General features: G+C 44.3%; 1 protein-coding gene across 8 annotated transcripts in view; it reads right to left on the reverse strand.

The window, feature by feature from the left end:
- RDH13 (retinol dehydrogenase 13) overlaps nt 1-18,344 on the reverse strand; it is a 91,331-nt gene that overhangs the window by 20,020 nt on the left and 52,967 nt on the right. For all 8 annotated transcript variants that reach the window (XM_029594361.1, XM_029594359.1, XM_029594357.1 and 5 more), the window contains 2 exons: nt 8,813-8,917; nt 1,049-1,261 (listed from right to left, as the gene is read on the reverse strand). In XM_029594361.1, coding sequence (XP_029450221.1) covers nt 1,049-1,261; nt 8,813-8,917 — 318 coding nt within the window. The remainder of the gene's footprint in view (nt 1-1,048; nt 1,262-8,812; nt 8,918-18,344) is intronic.

The following is an 18,344-nucleotide window of genomic DNA, read 5'->3' on the forward strand; positions in this document are numbered from 1 at the left end:
TTCATGGAGAGGGCGGTGGATGCCTAAAATGCCCTCGCAGACAAGGTGGTAAAGACAAGAAGAGTGAATGAATTCAAAAGGGCATGGGACAAACATTGCAGATCCCTAACAGCTTAAGGTTGGAAATGAAGAAAGGGGATGGTATAACATTTCTGCATGGAGGGTAACCTGCACAGAGCAGCAGTTACTACCATAAGCAAATTGCTGGGCAGACTGAATGGACCATTTGGTCTTTATCTGCCAACATGGAGGAAAGAAGAATTGTAGATTTTCAGAACTATTAAAAATAAAAATACAGGTGATCTAAGGGAATAGCATAATGCAACCTCTGAAAACATAACATTAAACATTAAAGCTGTTTTAAGAGTGGTTTGAACCAGAGTGAGCCTGTTTTCCTTTAAAATGAAAGGAGAAACAGGCTCTAACAAAGCTCCTAGAAATGTTTTACATATTTTTAGTGCTCCCATTGGTGACTTTATTTCCACCTGGTCAGTGAAAGTGTTACAAAAGGAGACAGAATTGCACCCCGCTGCTGGAAGGTTGCTTCTCCAGATACCTTCCTGAATCCTTTTTTTTTTACTTGAAAAGGAAAAAGGTGTGTTAAATTAGCAAATGCAATGCTTGTGTATTTTACCTGGTAACAAAACTTGGAATTAAGCTACCAAAGCTCCAAGACATTTTTAAACCATGATACTGCACCTGAAGATATGAAGGGGATTCTTCACTTACCTTTCGGTAGACTTTCTACACAGAAACTGCACTGTTTAGGTTTATCAAGCATGTATTGTGCATGGATCAGGCTTACCCCTTGAAACTGTGCCATAACTATCACCAGCCATCAAGTTTACTGGCATATACCGTTTCACCATCCCCCATTAAGTCTTACAATTCTGACCACATTTTGGTCTACAACAAATAATTCCAATAATATAGCACTAAAGGAGTTTTTGGGAAAGAAGTCAGTGGTGGATTTGGAAAAAAAAAAAATTATCCTAGGAGAATTTTTAGCAGAGGTAAATAACTTGTTTTTCCTTGTGTGCTTACTTACCTTGAAGTTGTCTAGCCAGCTCTTGAGTAAATAAAATATTGGCAAGTTTGCTTTGGCAGTAAGCTTCTTTGGTATTGTACTTCTTTTTTTCCCAATTTATATCATCAAAATCAATTTGTCCTATCACGTGAGCTAGCGAGGAAACATTAATGATGCGAGCATTTCCCGTGCTTTTCATCTTATCTAGCAGTAAATTAGTCAACAGAAAATGACCTGAGGAAAAAGGCACAATAGGTATTTGTATTAGCAATAAAAGCCTTAACAGAAGTTATTTTGATGGGTAAGCCTTTATTAAAGCAATTATCTGTCACATTATCATCTACAAACTGCTTTATATTTTCCAAACCCAATTGACATCCCCTGAACAATCTGTTGCATTGCCAGCAATTTTGTGATAATGGAAAAAGTGTAACACGCTACTATGCAAAGCAAGATAAGCCAACCTTAGATATTGACAGATTAATGTAATTTTTTGCATACCACTTTTCTCAGGATGTTAAAAAAATGTTTCTTTTCAATTGCAATAGCATCTTGATTTCAACCCTTGTTTACATCACAACATTGATATGTGGATGGCTCTTCAGGACACAGAGGGAAGATTGAAAAGCCTGTGTAAATGGCTATTTATCCAGGTAAAATGACCATTCCTGTATGCAGGTAAATTGTGGGACAACAAACTTAACTTTAGCCACATTTTCATGAAGGTGTTTCCGGGATGGAATGGGGGATAGGGGAAAGGAGTGGGCAAAAGGAGAATGCATATGGGGCACTATAAGGGCTGCCGTCCTCTTCTTTCTGTTTAGCTGCAGGAGAGGTTAGTGAAGGGGACTGGGGGGAGATGGAATCAGGGTGAGTGAGAGATTCAAGCAGCGCGAGTGTGGTGCTCGTGGGGAGGAGGGATGGAGTGAAGTAGCGCGAGTGAGGTGCTCGTGGGGCGGAGGGATGGAGTGAAGTAGCGCGAGTGAGGTGCTATGGGGAGGAGGGATGGAGTTGAAGCAGCGCGAGTGAGGTGCTCCTGGGGCGGAGGGATGGAGTGAAGCAGCGCGAGTGAGGTGCTCGTGGGGAGGAGGGATGGAGTGAAGCAGCGCGAGTGAGGTGCTCGTGGGGAGGAGGGATGGAGTGAAGCAGCGCGAGTGAGGTGCTCCTGGGGCGGAGGGATGGAGTGAAGCAGCGCGAGTGAGGTGCTGTGGGGAGGAGGGATGGGGAAGAGAGATGGAGTGAAGCAGTGTGAGTGAGGTGCTCATGGGGGAAGAAAATCAGAAATTGTGAGATTTGTGGGGAAGGGAGGAAATTAACCAGGGTTTGTGGGGGAAACAAGGAATGAAGACGGTGAGTGAGGGTTCTTGGGACGGAGGAAGGGAACCAGGGTGAGTGAGGGGATCAAAATGGCTTTGGAAGGAGGGATAAGGGATATAGGGGATGGGAGAGGGGAGGGGGGCTGTGACTTCCTTCTTTCTCCATCCCTTCCCAATCTTCCCTCCTTCTCCTACACGCCAGGGCTGGTGCAAGGTTATTAGGTGCCCTAGGTGAAACTTACAAACTGCTCCCCCCACCCCTTCCCCTGTCACATCCTCCCTACACACAAATACAATTTATGCATTTAAAATAATTTAACATAAACAATTAAATCAAGAAATAAAAATTATCAATACAGTAAAACTATACAAATAAAAAGAATATTTCATAACAGCTGACAAATACTATTTAAAAACAACAAAGACATCAGAGAGCACCCAATAATTAAAATTAATAAAGATTAAAAAAAAAAAAAATCCCCTGCTGTCCATACCTTGGATCTTTTGAATTCCAGATGCCCTGAGATTGTTGTGGATTAGCAGGGAATGATAAGGGGGGTTGTTGCTCATAAAATTTATTCTCTCTCTCATATGTATACACATGCATGCTCTCTCATTCATACACACACACACACAAACACAAACATGCTCTCTCTCTCACATCCCCTCCCCTGGCATCACAAGGCCAACAGCAACAGCCTCATCCTTCAGCCCACGGTGCTCTTCCTCTTTCTTCAGTCCTGCAGGGGCTGATGCTTCTCTGCCTCCTGCGCAGCTTCCTACGGCTTCCTGAGTGGGCGGGGCCACGCTGGTCAGCGGCTGCTGCTGCTCTTCCTTTTAGCACGGCCCGGGCCAGTCCATTATCTTCTTGCAGAGAGGATGTGCTCTTCTTCTTCCCGTCTACATCGGCATGGTCTCTCCCTCTTCCTGCCCGTGCAGGAACCGTGCTCTCTTCCAGCCGCGCAGGCGGGAAGAGGAAGATGCCATGCCATGCTGCCTCCCCTACTGGTGGCGCCCTAGGCAGTCGCTTAGTCCACCTAGTGCTTCCACTGGCCCTGCTCTACGCTCATCCCCAATCCTTCCTCTCCCCCTCCCCCTCCCGTTCCTCCTTCTCCCCACTCCTGATGTCTCTTCCCTTCTTATCCTCCCTGAATCCCCCATCCTCTTCCCTTTCCCTCTCCCTCTGTACTATTCTATCCCTTATCCCTTAATCCCTACTGCCTAACAGGCCAATGCAATATAGTATGCTACTAAGTAGGCTACTAAGTAGGAGGAACCACAGAAAGCAGAATCACGCCATGCTCAAGGGCTCAACAAAAAAAATAATAAATCCTGCTTTCTGTGGTTCCTCATAGCGGGAACTATAGAAAGCAGTATCTCCAAGGTCTGGCCCAATTGGAACACCTGCCAGCAGTTAAGCGAAGGAGTGAATAAATCAATATTGTGTTGGGCATTTAATATTAATTTATTCACTCCTTCATTTACTGCTGATTGGTCCATTCACTGTCACATTTCAGTGAAAGGACCAATCACCTTTCAGAAGGTTGTTCTGAAAGTGTCAGTGAAGAGGACCAAATGGGAACAGCCCTGTCTGTGGTGGGGAGGGAGCTCTGGCCAGGCTGTTGTGGGCGCACAGCCACATCTCCTGGGCGCCCAATGCAGAGCGCTAGGGACGCACAGATTACCAATTGTGCGTCCTTTTTAGTGCAGCAGCTCATATGCCTGTTGCATCCAATTTGGACGCACAGTTTTTTTACGCAAGGATATTGCATCGGCCTGTAAGACTGCTTCTTCATTTGCCTCCTCTGCAGTCTCTTTCCATTCCCAGATCCCCTCCCCTCCAGGCCCAATCACTAAAAACCATTTTCCTCTAATAATCAAATAAATTAACCAGACATAGAAATGTCAAAAAATGACTATTTTTCTCAAGTTAAAAAAATACATAATTTAAATAAAAATATAAGCAAAATTATGCAAACATGCCAATTAATTGCTGCAGAATTTGCCAACTCTTGCCACAGAATCTTGAGAAATTGCCGCAGGAAACCAGGGATTCTAGCTACAGGCAATTCTGTATCAGGTGTCTTTGTAATAGGAGTCCCACCCCACCCCAATAAATAATCTCCCCTCGCCTCCCTACCCCCACTCATAATTTCACCAGTATGACAGCAGCATTTCTTACCTTTATATGCGGCCTCCTCTGCCAGTTTCACCATGAAACTAGAATCAAACGGGGCCAGTGGGTCCCACAAGACTAAGAAGCCCTGCAAGGTTCAAACTTCAGAGTGATGCCAGCAGACAAGAAGAGAGTCACAGTGTCACTTAAATTTAAGAAATTAACAGCTGTTTCTTACCTTCTGCAATACCTTATATTAATTTTGTGTTTGCCTTATATGACTCACTCACTGCAATGACAGTTTCTTCTCATACATAGAGCCAACTTTTGAAAATGATTGGGGATGCTGAACTCAACACAAATTACAGTGCCACCACAAAAAAGAAAAAAAAAAAACCAGAACACAGTGTGTTATGAATATGACTGACCAGCCTGTATTTAAATGTCCAGAGAGGAGCAGATAATGTGAGCATGGGAAAGACTCGTGTGGCCAAAACAAAAGCCAGGGAAATACTCAAAGTCCCACAATTCATTCTTCTCCCCAATCCCAGCTCATCCTCACCATCTCCTCCCTCCGATTCCTTCCCTGCTCCACCCAACCAACAAGCCATCCACATCACAGACTCTTCCCTCTCCTGCTACCACCATACTTTTCAACCTTCCTTTCCTCTCACACTCCTAATCTACCTTCCCTCTCCCCTCCTTACCTCGCTACTCTCTTAATTCTCCCCCTCCTGCATGGGAATGCTCTGATTTTTATATTTGGGGATGGGGTTTAATTCTCTTCTTTCAGCTCTACTCTCTACATCCCCTTAGAATGCTCTGCCCCCCATTTCCCACTGACCTGAGCTCTGTTCCTCTCCCAGTTCGTCTTCCCGTCCCTTCACTCCCCAGCAGGATTCTCCTCACCCCTCCTTAGCCTGCTGCCCTCCTCTGCAGACTTGGTTCACCCATCCCTTCACTGATTCCCACCCCTCATCCACATGTTAGGCTTACCTTGGTTGGCAGGTTCCACGCACCTTTCAATTTGTGATTCCCCTCCTCTACAACTTTGGATCACTTTCCTGCTCTGAGCCTGGCACTAATTCTTTCTGGAACTATCCCTACCTCCTCCCTGCATTCACCGATTACAGTTGAATCGGTCACATTTCTGCAGAGTCCACATAAGGCAATCCCACTACTTGCATGTGCTGAGCCCTAACAGCTCAGTACTTAATATCTCCCCAGCTCCAGGGCCACAGCTACATGTGGTGCCTTCCTGCCCTCGATTTGGAAACCCCAGAGAAAGTGTCTGTTTCCTATGGGATATAACAGGGGAATGTAAATGAATAATAAATAAATAAATAAGTGTAAATAACCAAGTCACATCTACTCGTTCAAGACCTCTCATGATCTTAAAGACCTCTATCATATCCCCCCTCAGCCGTCTCTTCTCCAAGCTGAACAGCCCTAACCTCATCAGACTTCTCATAGGGGGGCTGTTCCATCCCCTTTATCATTTTGTTGCCCTTCTCTGTACCTTCTCCATCGCAACTATATCTTTTTTGAGATGCGGCGACCAGAATTATACACAGTATTCAAGGTGCGGTCTCACCATGGAGCGATACAGAGGTATTATGACATTTTCCGTTTTAATAACCATTCCCTTCCTAATAATTCCTAACATTCTGTTTGCTATTTTGACTGCTGCAGCACACTGAGCCGACGATTTTAAAGTATTATCCACTATGATGCCTAGATCTTTTTCCTGGGTGATAGCTCCTAATATGGAACCTAACATCGTGTAACTACAGCAAGGGTTATTTTTCCCTATATGTAACACCTTGCACTTGTCCACATTACATTTCATCTGCCATTTGGATGCCCAATCTTCCAGTCTTGCAAGGTCCTCCTGTAATGTATCACAGTCTGCTTGTTATTTATTTATTTATTGTTTTTGTTATACCGAGTTTCATGACAGGCATCACATCAACCCGGTTTACAATTAACAGAGTGTGTAAAGCATAACATAACTTAAAACAATGTTCTCAGTAAGAACCTTGAACTTTAAATACAGTGAATAAATACAGTGAATCAAATAAAGGATGTGAGAAAGTTACAAAAAATCAGGGAAATCAACTTGGAACTGGAAAAGGGGAGAGATTGTACAGAGCAATATTTACATTTTGGCCTATTAATGTAATAGAGTAGCAAAGTGATTAAATAAGAATATGTGAGTAACTGTGGCGGTACATCACTATGAGACGGTACATAAATAACCGGATGCATAAATACGATAATGGTATGATAAAAGCTCAGAAGGTATTGATGAGTGTCAATTTAAGGTTGGTTGATTTGTATTAGGTCCAGTTATAGAATAAGAGTTTGTGCTATTTAATGGAGGTTTTATTCAATGCTTGGAAATGCTTTTTTGAAAAGCCAGGTTTTTAGTCTTTTCCTAAATGTTAGAGAGCATGGCTCTCTAACATTTCTGCTTGTGATTTAACTACTCTGAATAATTTTATAAATAAAGTAACTTTTTTATAAATAAATAATTATATTTTTATTTAATTATTATTATATTATTATTAAAAAATAAATAATTTTTTTATAAATAAAGTAATTTTATAAATAAAGTAACATCTCTGCTTGTGATTTAACTACTCTGAATAATTTTGTATCGTCCGCAAATTTGATAACCTCACTCGTCGTATTCCTTTCTAGATCATTTATATATATATATTGAAAAGCACCTGTCCAAGTACAGATCCCTGAGGCACTCCACTGTTTACCCTTTTCCACTGAGAAAATTGACCATTTAATCCTACTCTGTTTCCTGTCTTTTAACCAATTTGTAATCCATGAAAGGACATCGCCTCCTATCCCATGACTTTTTAGTTTTCATAGAAGCCTCTCATGAGGGACTTTGTCAAATGCCTTCTGAAAATCCAAATACACTACATCTACTGGTTCATCTTTATCCACATGTTTATTAACCCCTTCAAAAAAATTAAGCTGATTTGTTAGGCAAGACTTCCCTTGGGTAAATCCATGTTGACTGTGTCCATTAAATCATGTCTTTCTATATGCTCTACGATTTTGATCTTGAGAATAATTTCCACTATTTTTCCCAGCACTGAAGTCAGGCTCTCTGGTCTACAGTTACCTGGATCACCCCTGGAGCCTTTTTTAAATATTGGGGTTACATTGGCCACCCTCCAGTCTTCAGGTTCAATGGATGATTTTAATGATAGTTTACAAATTTTAACTAATAGATCAGAAATTTCATTTTTGAGTTCCTTCAGTACCCTAGGATGCATACCATCCGGTCCAGGTGATTTGCTGCTCTATAGTTTGTCAATCTGGCCTATTACATCTACATCTACATTTACTCTGCAGCACTTTTAACTCCTCTCCTCTCTTAGCTTCCCATATACCCACATCCTAAACATCATTCATAAGGCAAGATGCCTATATCTGTACTCTTCTCCGCCACTGCCAAATCTCAACTTCATGCTTTCTACCTTGCTGCACCAAATACCTGGCCTAGCCTTCTTGAGTGGGTGCATCATGTGCCCACTTTTACCATATTCAAATCCTGCCTAAAAACTTACCTCTTTGAGGCTGATTTTAAATTTTAAACCCTGGTTCTTCTGATCACAGTGTTCTTAATTTTAACCATTTTCTGAGTAAACAAAGCTTCCAAAACACCCAGTTTGTCTTGTCTGTATGTCTTAACTAAATTGTAAGCTCCATGGAGCAAGGAACAAAGACTGTCCCTTATATATGCGTATACATTGTTATATATATATCTTGTAGATTTAATTATGCTGAAAGTAGGACGCAGGGGTTAGGGGATCGCACTAGGCGGCGTGGGGGGGGGGGCAAGAAATGGAAAAAACTGCCGACAACACTACAGTTAGCCCACAGCATTGCAAGGAAAGGAGCCCCACACCCCAAAAGCCAGCTCTACCATTTCTAATAGGGTTGAAAGCCCAAAGAAATAAAAGGAAACTGCTGAGCAAAAAAAAAATAGTAGTAGTAAATTAGTGGGAAATAATATCAACAAACTTTAATGAGATCTAAAACAACATTTTCAATTTTACTATTTCTGGAATGCCTATGTTCTTTACACACCCAGAAATTTTAAGGGTGCTCATTGTAGCTTAAGCCAAAGTTCTTTGTACATTGTAGTAGAAACTCTCTCAGTCAAGAGGTACGAGTTTAGAAACATTTTAAAAGGGGGAGCATTAGAACTCAGAATTCTGAACTCATGGCAGAATACCTGCCAGATGTGTAAACCACTGTGCTCTTAAACTGAGTTTTACTGCTGATAGTCCCAATGTCCAACCCTTACTAATTGTTTTCACTCACCTAAGTGATTGACTCCAAATTGCATTTCAAATTCATCCTCTGTCTTCCAGTGTGGGCATCTCATTACTGCTGCATTGTTAATCAGGATATCTATGCGCTCCTCTTCTACAAAGGACAGAGAAAAATGCAACCAAATTCAGAGCTGCTAACTTGATATGATACAGAGTAATATATATCTAAAAAATATTATCCTAAAATAAAATTAATAAACCTTTTAAGTGGCATACACATGTACACACACTGACTACCTTAATCTGGAACCTGAGTGGGAGCGAGTAACAGGAAACAGAACTATTTTATGAGATCTGCCAGATACTTGTGAACTGGCTTGGCCACTGTAGGAGACAGGGTGCTGGGCTTGATGGATCTTGGTCTGTCCCCCAGTGTGGCATGTCTTATGTTCTTGAACTGCTTTCCTTCTTTGATTTGTTTCAGTTTCTCAGAGTTTTCCCTTTCCTCCCCAGTCAATGCTTATTATCATTCTCTGAGTCTGACTTCTCAAGTGCTTTCTCCCATTCTCTGCCACGAAAAGGAGAAATTACTACTTACCTGATAATTTCCTTTTCTTTAATAAGGATAGGTGGATCCAGAACCAATGGGTTATGCCCTCTATCAGCAGATTGAGCAAAATTGACGTTACGGTATATATACCCCTGCATAGACATCAGTCCGCCAGTATTCTCTGCAAAAGCCAAATGTGGACAAACTAACAAAAACTTGATTATTAACAGATAACCACTCAAGCACTCAGCTAATGGGAAACATTGAGCTCAGATGATGAGTGAAATAATACTAGTCTAGGGACTGGATTGACATTTACCAATAATCCCTGGAACCTGCAGCCACGCAGGAGGACAATAGCACAAATATCCGGCAGCCAAAGGTGGGAAGATGGATCCACCTTTCCTTATTAAAGAAAAGGAAATTATCAGGTAAGTAGTAATTTCTCCTCTCTTAGCATTTGGATAGATGGATCCAGAACCAATGGGATGCCAGAAATGATATTCAAAAGTGACGATTCAGAGCAAATGAAACAAATCTCAGTGAACCTGGAAGATGTACTAGGGGCAAATTGACAAGCTAAAGAGTAGCAAATCACCTGGATCAGATGATATACATCCCAGAGTACTGAAAAAACTATCAATAAAATCATCTATGGTATCTGAAGACTGGAGGGTTGCCAATGTAACGCCAATTTTTAAAAAGGAATCAAGGGGTGATCCAGGAAATTATAGACCAGGCAATATGGTAGAAACTATCATAAAGAATAACATTGCTGAATGTATAGATAAGCATAGTTTAATAGGACAAAGCCAACAGGGATTTAGCCAAGGGAAGTCTTGCTTCACAAATATGCTACATTTTTTGAAGGTGTAAATAAACACATGGATAAAGGTGAGCCAGTTGATATAGTGTATCTGTATTTGTTAAATGTTTTCTGGAAAGTCCCTCATGCGAGACTTCTTTGGAAATTAGAAAGTCATGGGATAGGTGGTAATGACCTATTGTGGACTGCCATTGGTTAAATTTTCCCAATGAAAAAAGGTGAATAGTGGAGTACCCCAGGGATCTGTTCTAGGACCAATGCTTTTTAATATATTTATAAATGACCTGGAAATGGTAACAAGTGAGGTGATCAAATTTGCTGATGAGACAAAATTATTCAAAGTTGTCAAATCACAAGAGGATTGTGAGAAATTGCAAGAGGACATTGCAAAACTGCATTTCTGGCCATGCAAATGGCAAATGAAATTTAATGTAGACAAGTGCAAAGTGATGTACTTAGGAAACAGTAACCCAAATTATAGGTACAAAATGCAAGGATCCACATTAGGAGTCATCACTCAGGAAAAAGATCTAGGTGTCTTCATTGAAAATACATTGAAATCTCTGCTCAGTGTGCAGCAGTAGCAGCCAATAAAAAAAAAAATGCTAGGTATTATTAGGAAAGGAATGGACAGTAAAACAGAGAATATCATAATACCTCTACATCACTCCATGGTGCAACCTCATCTTGACTATTGTGTTCAGTTCTGGTCACATCATCTCAAGAAAGATATAGCAGAATTAGAAAAGGTGCAGAGAAGGGCCAAGAAGATGATTAACAGGATGGAACAATTCCCTATCAAGAAAAGCTAAAGAGCTTAGGACTTCAGCTTGGAGAAGAGATGGCTGAGGGAGATATGATAGAGATCTATAAAATAATGAGTGGAATGGAATGAGTAAACATTAATCAGTTGCTTACTCTTTCGAAAAATACAAAGACTAGTGGACACACAATGAAGTTATTGGGTAATACATTTAAAACTAATGAGAAAATATTTTTTTTTACTCAACACATAGGGCCAGATTGTAGTAGGCCAGACTGACAAACTAAAGAGTAGCAAATCACCTGAACCGGATGGTATGCATCCTAGGGTACTGAAGGAACTAAAAAATGAAATTTCTGATCTATTGTACCTGAAGACTGGAGAGTTGTAACCCCAATATTTAAAAAGGGCTCCAGGGGCGATCCTGGAAACTATAGACCAGTGAGCCTGACTTCAGTGCCAGGAAAAATAGTGGAAACTATTCTAAAGATCAAAATCGTAGAGCATATATTTATTTATTTATTTATTTATTTAGATTTTTTTATATACCGGCATTCGAGACAGCAGTCACATCATGCTGGTTCACATAAAACAGGGGTGCAAAGTAAACATAACAATAACAAAGTGCTGAAAAGGCAGTTACATATAACAAGGTGATAAGAACTTGGCTTAGAGGAAGAGAAAGGACAGGTTATTAATTTACACAAGTAAACGATAGGAGATAAGGTCGACCATAGTGTAGATGGAGATTAGGGGTGGCTTGTAAGTATTAGATCAATTGACGTCTGGGAAGGCTTGTATGAATATCCAGGTCTTTAGTCTTTTTTTGAAGGTTGAGATGCATGGTTCTATTCTAAGATTTGAGGGTATGGAGTTCCATAACGGTGGGATGGCTGTAGAGAAAGCTCGGTCTCTTAGTGTGCTGTGTCTGGTAGATTTGGGCGGTGGAACCTGTAGCGAACCCTTGTATGCATCTCTTGTCGGTCTTGACGAATTGTGTAGTCGGAGAGGGATCTGTAGGTCAATGGGAGCCAGTTGGTGGATGTTTTTATATGTGGTGAGAATGGCCTTGTATATTATTCTAAAGTGTATCGGTAGCCAATGGAGGTTCTTTAGAATAGGGGTTATGTGGTCCCTTCTCCTGGTATTTGTCAGAATTCGTGCAGCTGCATTTTGCACCATCTGAAGCGGTTTGGTGTATGAAGCGGGAAGGCCAAGTAGGATGGTGTTACAATAGTCTAATTTTGAAAAAATGATTGCTTGCAGAATGGTTCTGAAATCTTGTGCATAGAAAAGAGGTCTAATTCTTTTCAGAACTTGTAATTGATAGAAACAGTCTTTGGTGGTTTTGTTAATAGTGGCTTTGAAATTCAGGCGATTATCAACTAGGACTCCTAGGTCTCTCACTTGTGTGATTGTTGGCGTGGCTTGCTGTGCAGAGGTAATGGGGTTGTTCTCTGAGGCGATGAGCAGTAGTTCAGTTTTGCCGGAATTTAATACCAGGTTTAGGCTGGTGAGGAGGAGTTTAATTTTTTGAAGGCATGTATCCCAGTAAGCCAGAGTTTTTGCAAAGGAATCCTTAATGGGTATCAGGACCTGGATATCGTCCGCATAAAGGAAGTGTTTGAGGTTGAGGTCTGTGAGTAGTTGGCATAATGGTATAAGGTAAATGTTAAATAAAGTAGGAGACAGGGAGGACCCTTGTGGGACTCCTACTGACGACGGGTGTAGAGAGGATTCTTTGTTCTGGATCTTGACCTTGTATCCTCTGTTGCTGAGAAAGGATATGAACCAGGAGAGTGCTGTGCCTGAGATGCCTATGGCGGTTAACTGGTTAATGAGTAGGGAATGATTGACGGTGTCAAAGGCTGAAGAAAGGTCCAGTAGGATCAATAAGAAGGCTTGACCTTTATCGATGCCCAGGATGAGGTAATCTGTTAAGGAGATGAGGAGGGACTCCGTGCTTAGTGTTTTGCGGAATCCGTATTGTGATGGGGATAGGAGGTTATTTTCTTCAATGTAGTTTGAGAGTCGGGTGTTCACCAATTTCTCCATAATCTTGGCTATGAAGGGGAGGTTGGCGATCGGTCTGTAGTTGTTTGGGTCATTAGGATCTAGATTAGGTTTCTTGAGTAGTGGTTTGAGAGAGGCCAATTTTAGGTCATCTGGGTAAGATCCTTGTGTTATTGAGCAATTTATGATGTCTGACAGGGATTTGGCGATGGAGTCAGGAATTGATAGAAGCAATTTCGAGGGGATGTGATCCGAAGGGTGAGAAGATGGTTTCATTTTCCGTAGTATACCTTGGATCTCAATGGAAGAGGTGAGTTCTAGTTCTTCTAAGCGGGTATTTTTGAAGGCGGTCTGAGGTGGTGTTGAAGTAGATGTGATGTTATGGGGCAGCTGAGTTAGTAGTTTGCTTATTTTGTTATTGAAAAATAGCGCTAGTTCTTCCGCTTTAGATTTGGCTTGGTTGAGAGCGATTTCTGATGGGTTTATTTGTGTGAGGTTAGAGACGTAGCTAAAGAGCGCTTTAGCGTCGAAGATTAGATGGTGGATCTTGGATGCGTAGTAGTTCCTCTTGGATCTTAATGTATTGGATTTATATTGGTGAAGAGTTGATTTATAGGTAGATAGGGTGATGGTGCATGGGTTTTTACGCCATTTGGCCTCATTTTGTCTTAGCAGTAGTTTAAGCTTTCTTAGCTCTAGGGTAAACCATGGTTGTCTTTTGGAAGAATTGGGGTGAGGTTTTTTTGTTGTCAGAGGGCATAACTTGTTGGCTATTGATTCCGTGATGTTGTTCCAAGAACGAAGCGCTGAGTTCGGATTGGTGCAGTCTATTTGGGTGAGATGTGATGATAAGTGGTTGCTAAGATCTTCTATGGTGCATGTTTTTCTGTAAGTGAAGCAATGTGAGGGTATGCGAGAAGGAATGGTATCTTTTATTGAGAATGAGGAAGTTATGAGGGAGTGATCTGACCATGGTACCTTCGTGCAGGTGGGGTGCTGGACCAGTTTGATTGCAGTATTGACGAAGATAAGGTCTAATGTGTGTCCGGCTTTGTGAGTGGATTTGTTAACTAGTTGAGTGAAACCTAAAGCGGAGTATGCTGTGAGTAAGGCTTCGCAGTTAGGTGATAATATGGAGTTGTCAACGTGCAGGTTGAAGTCACCTAAGATTATAGCTGGGGCATCTAGATTGATAAGGGAAGTAGTTATTTCGACCAGAGGAGAGGCGTCTATTTCCAGTACACCTGGAGGAGCATAGACAAGTAGAATTTGGAGTTTGTCTGACGAGAAGAAGCCAAGTAGAATTTGGAGTTTGTCTGACGAGAAGAAGCCAAATTCGAGTTTCGAGTCGGTATTGGTGGAATGCTGAGTGAATCTGAGGTCCTTTTTTGTAGCTAGGAGGATTCCTCCTCCTTTCTTTTTTCCCTGGCGTGGGATGGAGAAGAAGTTGTATGTCTCTGTGGGTAATTGGTTGATTATTGCAGTGTCTGAAGGTTTGAGCCATGTCTCAGTAATTGCGCATATATCCGGTTTCACATCGATGAGATAGTCGTTTAGTATTACTGCTTTCTTAGTTAGGGATTGAGCATTGAACAGTGTTAATGAGAATAGTGTGAGGCCTAGCAGTTGGGTAATGGGAGTGATCATGATTGGAGAGAGGGATTTAAGGTTGTGGTGATGGGCGTGTCGAGTTGAATGTCCTTTGGAAGATGGACAGTGTGGGAGGATTGGGATTGGGAATGATGGAGACATTCTTCCCAGATTGCTGGAGTGGAAGCTGGAGCGGCTGGAATTGAGTGGAAGCTAGGGCGGCTGGAGTGGATGCTGGAGCGGCTGGAGTGGATGCTGGAGCGGCTGGAGTGGAGTGGATGCTGGAGCGGCTGGAGTGGATGCTGGAGCGGCTGGAGTGGAAGCAGGAGCGGTTGGTTGAATGCTGAAGTGGCTGTAGTAGGTGCTGGATTTATACCAGGCAGTGAAGTCTGTTTGGCTCAGTTTTTGTTTTTTTTTTTGCTGGCGGCTACCGTATTATGGATGTGATTGCCTCCGTGGGTGTGGGTCAGGGCTCCCTCGGGGCTGCACGAAGGGGCGAACAAAGGGGCCTGCCCCTTTGTCGCGCTCCTTTGGCGCGCGGCGCCGGTCAGAGCAGGAATTTAAAGCCCTAGCAGGGCTCGCTCTGATTGGCTGCGCTGGGTGGTGGGCGGGTCCTGTGTCTCGGCGCGATTTTCGTTTTTCTTTGCAGGTTCTGCTGTTATTTTGATCGCGCTGTCGGCGCTGAGGCCCTCCGGGTGGGGAGCGTGCTTTACTGACCTTCCCCCGGTGGGGCTCGGCGCCGATCGCGCAGGTCCTCCCCAGTGGCCGAGAACGCCGAAGAAAGGAGATGGCGCCGGTCAGAGCAGGAATTTAAAGCCCTAGCAGGGCTCGCTCTGATTGGCTGCGCTGGGTGGTGGGCGGGTCCTGTGTCTCGGCGCGATTTTCGTTTTTCTTTGCAGGTTCTGCTGTTATTTTGATCGCGCTGTCGGCGCTGAGGCCCTCCGGGTGGGGAGCGTGCTTTACTGACCTTCCCCCGGTGGGGCTCGGCGCCGATCGCGCAGGTCCTCCCCCAGTGGCCGAGAACGCCGAAGAAAGGAGATGGCGCTGGGCAGAGCAGGAATTTAAAGCCCTAGCAGGGCTCGCTCTGATTGGCTGCGCTGGGTGGTGGGCGGGTCCTGTGTCTCGGCGCGATTTTCGTTTTTCTTTGCAGGTTCTGCTGTTATTTTGATCGCGCTGTCGGCGCTGAGGCCCTCCGGGTGGGAAGCGTGCTTTACTGACCTTCCCCCGGTGGGGCTCGGCGCCGATCGCGCAGGTCCTCCCCAGTGGCCGAGAACGCCGAAGAAAGGAGATGGCGCCGGGCAGAGCAGGAATTTAAAGCCCTAGCAGGGCTCGCTCTGATTGGCTGCGCTGGGTGGTGGGCGGGTCCTGTGTCTCGGCGCGATTTTCGTTTTTCTTTGCAGGTTCTGCTGTTATTTTGATCGCGCTGTCGGCGCTGAGGCCCTCCGGGTGGGGAGCGTGCTTTACTGACCTTCCCCCGGTGGGGCTCGGCGCCGATCGCGCAGGTCCTCCCCAGTGGCCGAGAACGCCGAAGAAAGGAGATGGCGCCGGGCAGAGCAGGAATTTAAAGCCCTAGCAGGGCTCGCTCTGATTGGCTGCGCTGGGTGGTGGGCGGGTCCTGTGTCTCGGCGCGATTTTCGTTTTTCTTTGCAGGTTCTGCTGTTATTTTGATCGCGCTGTCGGCGCTGAGGCCCTCCGGGTGGGGAGCGTGCTTTACTGACCTTCCCCCGGTGGGGCTCGGCGCCGATCGCGCAGGTCCTCCCCAGTGGTCGAGAACGCCGAAGAAAGGAGATGGCGCCGGGCAGAGCAGGAATTTAAAGCCCTAGCAGGGCTCGCTTTGATTGGCTGCGCTGGGTGGTGGGCGGGTCCTGTGTCTCGGCGCGATTTTCATTTTTCTTTGCAGGTTCTGCTGTTATTTTGATCGCGCTGTCGGCGCTGAGGCCCTCCGGGTGGGGAGCGTGCTTTACTGACCTTCCCCCGGTGGGGCTCGGCGCCGATCGCGCAGGTCCTCCCCAGTGGCCGAGAACGCCGAAGAAAGGAGACATGGTTAAATGGAACACAGTCAACATGGATTTACTCATGGGAAATCTTGCCTAACAAATCTGCTTCATTTTTTTAATAAACATGTGGATAAAGGTGAACCAGTGTAGTGTATTTGGATTTTCAGAAGGCGTTTGACAAAGTCCCTCATGAGAGGCTTCTACGAAAACTAAAAAGTCATGGGATAGGAGGAGATGTCCTTCGTGGATTACAAATTGGTTAAAAGACAGGAAACAGAGAGTAGGATTAAATGGTCAATTTTCTCAGTGGAAAAGGGTAAACAGTGGAGTGCCTCAGGGATCTGTACTTGGACCGGTGGTTTTCAATCTACTAGATAAGGGAGCCCGGACCGACGTGCCGCAAATGCACAGTAGAGAGCAGCTCTACCGCACATGCACACACGTCGGTCAGAGCGGAGCGTGCCTAAAAAAAATGGCGCTGGGAGGAGCGGCAGCGGCGAAGAGCGGTGGCGAGAAGCAGGAGCGGCGGCGAGAAGCAGGAGAAGCAGGAGCGGCGGCGAGAAGCAGGAGCGGCAGCGAGAAGCAGGAGCGGCGGAAAGAGCGGCAGTGAGAAGCAGGAGCGGCGGCCAGAAGCAGGAGCAGCGGAAGGAGCGGTGGCGAGAAGCAGGAGTGGCGGTGGCGTGCGCGAGGGAGGGCCCCCACCCCCGGAGATCTTCGTTGTGGATGAGCTGTGAGGGGAGAGAAGTGAGGAGAGGGGGGAGTGACTGAAGGGAGGTGAGAGTGAGGGGGGGAGTGACTGAAGGGAGGAGGGAGTGACTGAAGGGAAGGAGGAGGGAATGAGGGGAGGGGAGAGGGGGGGAGGGGGGGAGTGACTGGGGGGGGGAGGGAGGAGAGAGTGAGAGGGAGTGGGAAGGAAAATGTAGCCCGTTGTTACGGGCTTAACGGCTAGTATATTTATAAATGATCTGGAAAGGAATGCGACAAGTGAGGTTATCAAATTTGCGGATGATACAAAATTATTCAGAGTAGTTAAATCACAAGCGGACTGTGATACATTACAGGAAGACCTTGCAAGACTGGAAGATTGGGCATCAAATGGCAGATGAAATTTAATGTGGACAAGTGCAAGGTGTTGCATATAGGGAAAAATAACCCTTGCTGTAGTTACACGATGTTAGGTTCCATATTAGGAGCTATCACCCAGGAAAAAGATCTAGGTATCATAGTGGATAATACTTTAAAATCATCGGCTCAGTGTGATGCAGCAGTCAAAAAAGCAAACAGAATGTTAGGAATTATTAGGAAGGGAATGGTTAATAAAACGGAAAATGTCATAATGCCTCTATATAGCTCCATGGTGAGACCGACCTTGAATACTGTGTACAATTCTGGTCGCCGCATCTCAAAAAAGATATAGTTGCGATGGAGAAGGTATAGAGAAGGGCAACCAAAATGATAAAGGGGATGGAACAGCTCCCCTATGAGGAAAGGCTGAAGAGATTAGGGCTGTTCAGCTTGGAGACGAGACGGCTGAGGGGGGATATGATAGAGGTCTTTAAGATCATGAGAGGTCTTGAACGAGTAGATGTGATTTGGCTATTTACATTTTCGAATAATAGAAGGACTAGGGGGCATTCCATGAAGTTAGCATGTGGCTCATTTAAAACTAATCGGAGAAAGTTCTTTTTCACTCAACGCAGAATTGAACTCTGGAATTTGTTGCCAGAGGATGTGGTTAGTGCAGATACAGGTCCGGCAATAGCTGCATCCTGGTAGCAGAAGTGATTCATGGACAGACGGTGTAATCATCTGGCACCTCCTGGCCCCTGAGGAAGCGTAACA

This window comes from Rhinatrema bivittatum, chromosome 3, assembly GCF_901001135.1.
Source record: "Rhinatrema bivittatum chromosome 3, aRhiBiv1.1, whole genome shotgun sequence".
Lineage (NCBI taxonomy): Eukaryota > Metazoa > Chordata > Amphibia > Gymnophiona > Rhinatrematidae > Rhinatrema > Rhinatrema bivittatum.